Source organism: Carlito syrichta, unplaced genomic scaffold (genome assembly GCF_000164805.1).
Source record: "Carlito syrichta isolate Samal-C Ts95f unplaced genomic scaffold, Tarsius_syrichta-2.0.1 Scaffold93671, whole genome shotgun sequence".
In the NCBI taxonomy this organism is placed as follows: Eukaryota; Metazoa; Chordata; class Mammalia; order Primates; family Tarsiidae; genus Carlito; species Carlito syrichta.
Genome location: NW_007037767.1, coordinates 13,692 through 23,574, shown reverse-complemented (window position 1 = coordinate 23,574; position 9,883 = coordinate 13,692). Strand labels below are relative to the sequence as shown.

The following is a 9,883-nucleotide window of genomic DNA, read 5'->3' as shown; positions in this document are numbered from 1 at the left end:
GCCTCAGCCTTCCAAGTAGCCGGAACTACAGGCGTGCACTACCATGCCCGGCTAATTTTTGAGTTATTGTAGAGACGAGGTCTCGCCAAGTTGCTCAGGCTGGTCTCGAACCCACAGGCTCAGGCAATTCCCTCGCCTCGGCCTCCCAAAATGCTGAGATGACAGGCTGAGCCACTGAGCCCGCTTAGAACTGTTCTTAATGAAAAGGTCTGAGAGCCTGAAGCTCCACTGCTTGGATGTCACCTCTGTCTGCCTTCCCCCAAGGATGCTGACTCCTCAGAGCCCCAAGACTACACAGCCCGGCACTCATGGGCCTGGACTACAACGCTGCTTAGGTGTCATACACGGAAGGGACAGTGCAGAAGAGGACCTGCAAGGTCTGTGCAGTCACAGCATTCCGAAAGCAGGAGGCGAGACTCGAGTGAAAATGAAGATACACTCTGAGGGGATCCACTTCAGAAGTCCTTGTATTCGGCAAGTATCTGGTTTCTTTCAGAGAGTTTACAACGAAGCCGAGCTTTAAAAAACCCACAAGATCAAGGATCACTACGAAAGGGCAGCTGGGCTGCATCTGTGCAGGGGCTTCCTGCACGGGAGGAATGAAGATAGTGAAGGCTGCTTCGCTCACCAGAAAAGCTCAGCGGTTCCACCTGGTAGTAGTCTTTCCAGTCTTGCCCATAGGTAATCCCATCTAAGTACCAAGGAGCAGCAAGGATGGCAGGGAAGCCGGATGCTGTGACCTGACGGAGTTCCTCAAAATGCCCGTTTCCTTTCCACACTTCAACTATTGTGCCCGGCTGAAGCTGTTCAAGTGACAAATGGCGATACGGATTATTAGGTCTAGTGAACGCAGTGGATGCAATTGAAGGTTTCAGGCAGTGTAGCTAGGAACGTGATTGTCTAAGATCCTTTAAGCATATATACATGTTCTTATGCTCCCTTTCCCTCAGAGCTAATGCCATATGCCTCAAGTCCCTATGTAGGGACTTGAGGCTTCACCGGCCTTCAAGTTGGATATTTAACTCTTGCTCATAGGTGAAACCATGTAAGTTCAGTGAACTAAGGCTGAGACTTGCATTTCTACCACACGAATGTTTTGCTTGCTTTGAAACTATGAGGATGTTCCCAACCCCTCTGGAGCGGTTATGCTAGTAAGTGGACTTGTCACTTCCCAGTTGCCCCAAAGAAAGTAAAGAATTCTTACTATATCAGAGAGAAAATATTTTTAAGACGCATATGCTGATGATTTCACTTACAACAAAACTATCTTAATAGCAAGAAAGACTTATTTGTTCTTAACTGTTTGTTCAGCCCTTCTGACAAAAAGGAACTTAAAGTACTACCCTTGTGGTTCACAATGAGATGGCAAAGGAGGAAGGTAGAGGGGAGAGATGAGAAGGAGAAAGTGTTAAGTCTTGTTTATCAGAATCAGGTGCAGTCTTAACAATCCTCACCTTTACTTTATCATCAAAAACCTCCTGCCAGACAATGGATCCCTTGTTTATGGCAGCAATGATATCCAAAACCCTAGCATTGCAAAAAATTGGTTATTTAAGATCACAAGCTTAACAATATGTTTAAATCATGTACCTTTCCTACCCACGATCCCTTGCAATGTTGAGAGGTGCCATTCAGTAAAACACAGCTTTATAGCAGAACTAGCTAAAGTTGGGTGACCCAAGTAGTTCTATATTCCTAGCACATGGCTCAGAACCTAACAGAGTCTGGGGGCTTAACAGTTACTTGCTGAGGGAATGAGCTAAGCATGCCCCTAAGATGGGAAGAAGCAACCTCAAGTTGAGATGGTAGGCAACTCATAGGAAATTGTACCAACAGCAATTTCTAATCATTTCATGGCCATCTTAGAATAATGGGTACCATAACCTAGCCTGTCACATCACCTAAATAACATTTAGCAGGTGCTGACAATTGGTTCAAAAATGTTTACAGGTATCTAGAAGATGCCAGGTACTCTGGAGGTAGACACAGTTAGAATGCACCACAAAAAAACAACAGAAAAAGGCTGGCATCTGGGCTTGCCAAAGTGAGCGGTAGAGTTAAGGATTGGCAAACTACAGTCTGAAGCCTGTTTTTGCATGGCTCATGAGCTAAGAATTGTGTTTATATTTGTAAAGCATTGTTTAACAATAGAAGGATGTGCAACCTACGTGGCCCATGAAGCCTAAAATATTTACTCTCACCTTCACAGCAAAAGTTTCCCTAGTATGCAGCAGCACTGTCCAGCAGAATTTTCTGCACTATGGAAATGTATGTATGCACCCAACAACATGGTAGCCACCAGCTTCACCTGGCTACTGAACACCTGACATGTGGCTAATGCAACTGAGGAACTGAAGCTTTAACTTTAATTAAATACAAACAGCCATGCGTGACGATGGCTTCTGAGTTGGACAGTACAGGAACAGAATGAAAGAAATGCTCTTGGAAACAACAAATGTTCTTGGAAATGAATGCCAGGAACTGGAGGGTCATAAAGACTTCGCAGGGTAGCCAGGGCTCTGAGTTTTCAGAACAGATGACTGCATTCCTAGATTTCAACAGCTATTGCAAATATTTAGGAGGTACCATGTGACTCTTAGGAGTCCTAAGAAAGCAGTGGGTATTGTTTCTTTCTTTAGTGATTTTTCACATCTACACTTTTAGCAAGGGGTGGAGAGAAAATAAAAAATAAAGCACAGTACCAAATAACAGCTTAAACTTTTACAAAAAGCATGGATGAAATACAGCAGTAGACTGCCAAGTAACTTACTTTCGAATATAGTAAGATTCTAGTTTTCTAAAATCTTCGCCGAAGCCTTTCTGCTTCATGAAATCTTGGATTTTTGGATTTGACTCCCTTAAACAAAAACAGTGATTAATAATTTCATTGAAAGTTTGATATGCACAATCTATCATTGAAAGCAGCACCTTTCCCAAACATCCGTTGTGCAGACTAAAAACTTAACATTTGTAGGGAGCCCAAGAAACCTGGAAATTTAATGATGGGTTATCTGAATTTTCCATTGGAAATAGTTTTTCCCAGGAACTTATTTTCTGTAAAAATAGCTTTCTTTACCCCCTCCCCCAACCCCCACATCCTCTTCCCCATTGAATCACTGCCCTATCTCACTCTAGGGGTTCCTCTTTTAGTAAAGGCATTCCTCTTTTTAAAATTTCCGTTTTCCTCTGCATCTTGATTCTCCTTCCTAAGCTTTTACTTGGTTATACCACCAAAATGTGCGTTCTATAAAAAAGAATTCACCATCTCAGGAGTTGTGTTGCCCAGTTTAAACCTTTACAAGCAGAGGTGTTACCCCAGATCCTCTCTTTTCACGTGGGGTGCTCTACATCTACTTCCAATACAACAGTTCTGTTTTTGTTTTCCAATAAGCATTTTAAAGAACTGTCTTACCAACATTTAAATTCCACTTCATCTCCTCCCAAATGAATGAAACGATCTGGAAACACCCTACTAATTTCTTTGAAAAACGTAGTAAGGAAACTATAAGTTGTGTTCACAGTAGGATTTATGGGTCCAAAAGTGTCCAGCTGGCTTTGTCTATAGTAACATGGAGTCAGGAGGTCTTTCTGACCTGTAAGAAACACGAAGATTCCTTTGAAAAGAAGTGCACTCGAAGACCTGTCTGCACATGATCACATTATTCTGTTGACGCTATGAGAGATTTTACACACACAAGATGAGCATGTTAATTCCTTTCAAATAGAAGAACTGTCTCCTGAGCCCTGTCTCTTTACTTCTTCGTTGCCCTTGCTATCTAAGACTTTGTCCGCTTCAAGTATTCATGACTCTCCAGTCTTCACAATACCGCGATCCTTTTCCTTGCGCTTCAATCTGTATTTCCAATTCCCGTGGAATACAACTGGAAACCCTGGCTGCCTTTCAGATATGATGTAGCCAAAACCAAAATCGCCACCGCCTAAGCTCCTTTCCTTCTCTGGCTTCTGAATTCATATTATGTAGTACGGGTACCGCCCACCTCCTATAGTCTATGCCTCCGCCTCCTCCTGCAGTCAATCGGTTGCCAAGTTCTATGGCTATTTCCAGATGCTTCTCAGTTCCGCCTACGACGTTCCCTTCCCGCTGTCACCCTGATAGCGAACGCCATTCTGATGTCACCCTAAAGGACGCTCATCTATCCCTCCCACAAAGGGTTTCCCAAAGTGTGGCTCCCATCATGTTACTCCCCGGCTGTGAACCTTGCACTGGTTTCCAGTGTTTCCCAATGAAGTCCACATTCTCACCCAAGGCCCTTTACAAGCCATGCACTTTCTTCTCACTGTCCACGTCTACCCTAACCATATTTACTGAGCAATTATAAATGCTAGGTGCTGTGCTGTGTGCTTTTTTTGTTCTTTTTTCTTTCTTCTTGAGTTGGAGTCTCACTTCGTCGCCCAGGCTGGAGAGCAGTGGCACACTCACAGCCACTCCAGCATCGACCTGCTGGGTTCAGGTGATCCTTCTGCCTCAGCCTTCCAAAGTGACCGGAACTACAGGTGCACATTACCATGCCTGGCTAATTTTTTGATTTACTGTAGAGACGAGGTCTTGCCAAGTTGCCTAGACTGTTCTTAAACCCAAGGGCTCAGGCAATCCCCTCACCTAGGCCTCCCAAAGTGCTGGGATTACAGGCTTAAGCCAACGTACCTGGCCTGAACCGTGTGCTTTATGTTCATGATGTAGTCCTCAAAAACATTAGATGATAGCTACCGTTAGCAGCCCCATCTTAGAGATGGGGAAACTCGAGGTCAAATGTGATATAACTTGTCCAAGTTCACCCAGTTTATAATGGCAGTTTATAATGGGCTGCAGAGCCTCAGTTCTTCCTGTGTTTCTTTTTGAGTTGGGGTCTCACTCTCGCCCAGGTTGGAGTGCAGTGGCATGATCATGGCTCACCGCAGCCTCAATCTCCTGGGCTCAGGTGATCATTCCACCTCAGCCTTCCAAGAAGCTGGAACTACAGGCGTGTACTATCATGCCCAACTAATTTTTCGATTTATTGTAGAGTTGAGGTCTCGCCATGTTCCTGAATCCCTGGGCTCAGGCAATGCTCCCTCTTTGGCCTCCCAAAGTGCTACGGCACAGATATGAGCCACTGCACCCAGCCTAGAGCTTCAGTTCTTAACCACCGCCCTGTTATGCTTCCACCTCTTCCTATGCTCTAGCTACTCCTTGTCAAGCCTGTCTTCCACTTTTTGCATGCCTTTCCTCATGCTAGTTCCTCTATATGAAAAGTGAATATATTCCTTGATCACTCAAAAACACTTTGTCACCACATCCATGAAACCATTTGAATTCACTGGTCATGTTCTACTTGTTGTAATCATTTTTTATTATTTCCTTTATCCCTTTTTTATACTTTGGGCAGTTTCCTAGACACAATGACTTGCTCACAGTAGACATGTAATAGTTTTGTTGATGTTTTCTATGATATTTTTGTCTTCTATGTTCCATATTTGGGCTCTTATTTTTGTGATTTGGATTTTTCTGCTAAAGTTGGGGTTTTGAGAGTCTTCTCTTTCCCGCTCCCTTAGGTGATTTGTTAGGCTTTCCACTTGTGCTCTTTTCATTTTCTTGATGTGTGCTTGTAGAGATATAAATTCCCCTCTGAGAACTGATTTCCTGGTATCCCAGAGGTTTTGGTAAGATACATGTAATAGTTACTGAATCATATCTGTCAACAGTGCTACTGTTGTGCAAATCACACAGAAAAAATAAGCAAATACCAAGTCATAAAATGAGAGCTGCAGGACCTCCAATGTTCATTCTTTGCAACTTACAAAACACAGATTTCTCACCTTTTCCCCAAGACTGCGTGTGTCCAGGGGTATCGAATTCTGGCAGAATGCGGATCCCTCGTAGTCTGGCATACTCAATCACCAGATGAACATCCTTTGGTGTATACACGTGAGACAAAGAATAGCTTCCCTGGAAAAGCCACATGTATTAACACAAAAATGCCCAAAGTGGATCTGGTCCTGGAAATTGTTAACAATCCGTTTGTACCTTGATATCTAATAGCTGATTTTTTTTCTCTACTACATTGTATTAAATAGTTTTATGCGATGTTGGATGACTCACTTAAAAATAATATAGTAGCCGGGCTCAATGGCTCAGCCTGTAATCCCGCACTTTGGGAGGCTGAGGTGAGTGGATTGCCTGAGCCCGCGGGTTCGAGACCCACCTGGGCAGCTTGGCGAGACTTCATCTCTACAATAAATCAAAAATCAGCTGGGCGTGGTAGCGCTTGCCTGTAGTTCTAGCTACTTGGAAGGCTGAGGCGGAAAGATCGCCGGAGCCAGCAGGTCGAGGCTGCGGTGGCCAGGAGCGGCCACTGCACTCCAGTCTGGGTGACAGAGTGAGACTCCAACTCATAATAATAATAATAATAATAATAATAATAATAATATAGTATCAGTTTCAGGGTAGAAAATCTAAAAAAAAAACAGAAAGCAAATTTCTGCTAAGTTACATACACCCAAAGGATGATAACAACTTTGGGGCTTTTGTCAAATCATTTGTTTACCCCATCTTTTCAACAAATTCTCAGTATCCTTTGGGTTAATCCCAGATTTACTGAAAGAAATATCTATCTCCACTCCTCTTTCAAGGACTCCTCTTTCAAGAATGTCTATCATGCTGTTTCAACTTCTATGTAACCCACCATACAACAAAACAGAAGTAAAATGTTTGTCTCCAAAGCGAAACCTGTGAAAACCTGCCATTGTCAAGTCAAAATTCAACAGTGCAGCTGTTGTCCTTCATACTATCAGCTTTAAAAATTCTCCCCATAGACTCTATCATGAATGACCTGATTGTGTTAAAGATTACTTCAGTTCCTTTTGTAGGTGACCTGAAAAATCAGGATTCAATATTGGTTGTAGCCAAAGATAAAGGTCCGTTAAAAGTGTTACTTAGCACATTTCTCAATGTTTGGGCTATACGGGATCAACTCCTGAAAAGTAGTCTTGCCCCCGTGATCCCCTAAATCCAGTTTGTATCAAGACTAGATTTAAGGCTGGGCTCAGTGGCTCACCCTGTAATCCTGCGCTTTGGGAGGCCGAGGCGAGTGAATTGCCTGAGCCTGAGGGTTCGAGACCTGCCTGGGCAACTTGACGGGACCTCATCTCTACAATAAATCAAAAAAAAATTAGCCGGGCATGGTAGTGCGTGCCTGTAGTTCCGGCTACTTGGAAGGCTGAGGCGGAAGGATCGCCGGAGCCCAGCAGGTCGAGGCTGCAGTGGCCGGGAGCGGCCACTGCACTCCAGTCTGGGCGACAGAGTGAGACTCCAACTCAAAAAATAAATAAATAAATAAATAATAAAAAATAAAAGAGTGAAAGATACTTGGGGAAATGTGAACATTGGCTATCTAGATTCTTGTTAATATTTTAGCTGCAATAAATATTTTTTTTTCTTTTTAGAAAAAAACCTTTTTACAGTGAGATATATCTGGGGTTTGATTTTTTAAAATGGGGTAAGGGTGTCTGCAGGAGTATAAGTGATACAAGACTGGCACGTACAGACTTTTGGAACGTAGGTGATAGAACATGGGAATTCATCAAACTATTCTATTTCTGCTTATGTCTGAAATTTTCCATAATAAAAAGTAAAACAGACTAGGTGTGGTGAGAGTCTGAGGCAGGTGGACTGCTTGAGCCCAGGAGTTCGAGACCAGCCTGGGCAACATAATGAAACCTCATCTCTACAAAAAAATTAAACAATTAGCCAGTTGTGATGGTGCCTGCCTATAGTCCCAGCTACTCAGGAAGTTGAGGCAGAAGGATTGCCTGACCCAGGAAGGCAACAGAGTAAGACCCCCAATTCAAAAAAAAAAGTAAAACAAAATTAAATAAAAACATAAGTGCTGCTAGCATTTCAGCCTGCTAGCATCATAACATTGGAGTAAGTTTTGGAATTACGGCCAGAGAACGGAATTGAGAGTCCTGGCTCTGCCTCTTCCTAACTACAGCTTGAGACAGGGCATGGAAGTTCTGAATGGCAGTGACTTTTTTGAATGACAAATGGGTTAAACCAGGCCACACTGAAGCTCCCTCCAAGCTGCACTATAATACACCCCGTATGAACACTTTCAACTGAGATGACCACTATTTTCTAAGAAAGAAATTCTAAAATGTCCTTTGTCATATAGTTTTTCACAGCAAAAAAAAAAATCATTTACTGATTTCCAAACAATTCTGTTTAAAACAAGTACACTGTTAAACTACTTGATAAACATATCTTAACTCTACATAATGTGAATTATTTAGGTCTTCTACATTAAGTTTTTAAAATTTTATTTTATACTGCCCCTAGAAAGTGTTTACATTTAGAATAACATAATGTTTACAATAACAATTACAGTAACATTTACAACCTAACAGTAACAAAAACATAACAGTTTTATGATCTAAAATGTTAAACCACAGCCTGGCAAAAAATTAAAAACCACAACATCTACCTTTTACACTTTGATTCCACCCATAAGAGAAAACATTTAAGCTACAAACTTCTAGCGAAGCTACACCAAAGATTTGTGCAGACAGATCACGATAGCTTGGTTTACTCACTTGGTTGCTTAGCTCAGGAAAAGAGGTGCTCTGAAACGGGAAGGACTGGTCATCAACGAGGTGCCAGTGGAGAACGTTAAACTTGTTAAAAGCCATGGCGTCCTGCAAGCAAACAGGTTAAAAAGAAATCACAACCTGTAGATCCAATACACAATCTACATTTGGGACTGCTTCCAGTGACTCGGATTCCTTCTAAAACTGCTTTTTCGGCAGAGAATGCGGAGGAAGAGTAAATTCTTCATTGTCTATCCTTTACGTGTCATATTTAAAAGCCTACGCAGACTTTGTATTCATTCTAGACACTGAGCTATAACTGCTTTATGAAAGAAGGGAAAGCTTACAAATTCCCAGGTTCTAGGGGTCTGCCAAGTATGGAAAATTGTTCTTGGCTGCTACTGTTACCGTGCTTGGAAATGCAGCAAAGGGAAAAATGGGACATTCATTTATTTGCATACCAGGGATTACAATTCCCACAGTTTTGAAGTCTGAGTTTCAGTCGTAAGAGATAAAAGAACTCCAATACAAACTGAATACCATTCCTAGAGAAACTTCAGGCAAATTTACGTATTATGTATACTCTAGAGGAATAAGCACTAGTATATTTACATCAAATATAAACATACTCTTTGAAAAAGATTTTTAAAATACTACAGACGATTTGTCCTCCTGGATAATCAGAACTTAAAGCCTCCCGGCCCCATCAGGGCAGAAGGGATTTGGCTGATGGGGTTGAAGAATGATTTACACAAAAGTAGACTCTATAAATAAATATATTGAGGATAACAGGATTTTTAATGTGAGAGAAGGGAGCTACAAATATGGTGGGTATTACTGGAACTGAGCTGACTAGTACAAACATATGGTTTCTAATATATACCAGGGGTTGGCAAACTTTTTACATAAAGGGCTAGACAGTAAATATTTTGACATTGTGAACAAATGTTCCTGTAAAATTTCATTTATAAAAATAGGTGGTGAACAAGATTCGGTCCTTGGGCTACAGTTTGCCAACCTGACATAGACAGATTAAAACAGGGAAAGATGTGTGTGTTCATATAAATGTATATTACACACACACACACACACACACACACACACACACACACACACACACACACCTGTCTGTCCAGAGGGCCCAGAAGCAATGACACACTAGTAGCCTTGAGCACACCTGGAACCCAGATTTTAGTTTTAAAATATCATTCACCATTCACCACTGAAAGCGTTCCTTGAATAAAAGCCTGAATTCAGACTGGGATAGAGAAAGATAAGCCTGGAAACTGATTCTTGTATT

At 42.0% G+C, this 9,883-nt stretch overlaps 1 protein-coding gene across 1 annotated transcript in view; it reads right to left on the bottom strand.

The window, feature by feature from the left end:
- The window catches only part of HEXB (hexosaminidase subunit beta), a 10,382-nt gene extending 1,687 nt beyond the window's left edge, over window positions 1-8,695 (bottom strand). Inside the window, exons 1-6 of the mRNA XM_021713850.1 lie at window positions 8,590-8,695; window positions 5,818-5,947; window positions 3,413-3,593; window positions 2,771-2,857; window positions 1,455-1,527; window positions 629-803 (exon numbers count right to left, since the gene is read on the bottom strand). Coding sequence (XP_021569525.1) covers window positions 629-803; window positions 1,455-1,527; window positions 2,771-2,857; window positions 3,413-3,593; window positions 5,818-5,947; window positions 8,590-8,685 — 742 coding nt within the window. The 5' untranslated portion in view covers window positions 8,686-8,695. The remainder of the gene's footprint in view (window positions 1-628; window positions 804-1,454; window positions 1,528-2,770; window positions 2,858-3,412; window positions 3,594-5,817; window positions 5,948-8,589) is intronic.
- Between the last annotated feature and the right edge of the window lie 1,188 nt (window positions 8,696-9,883).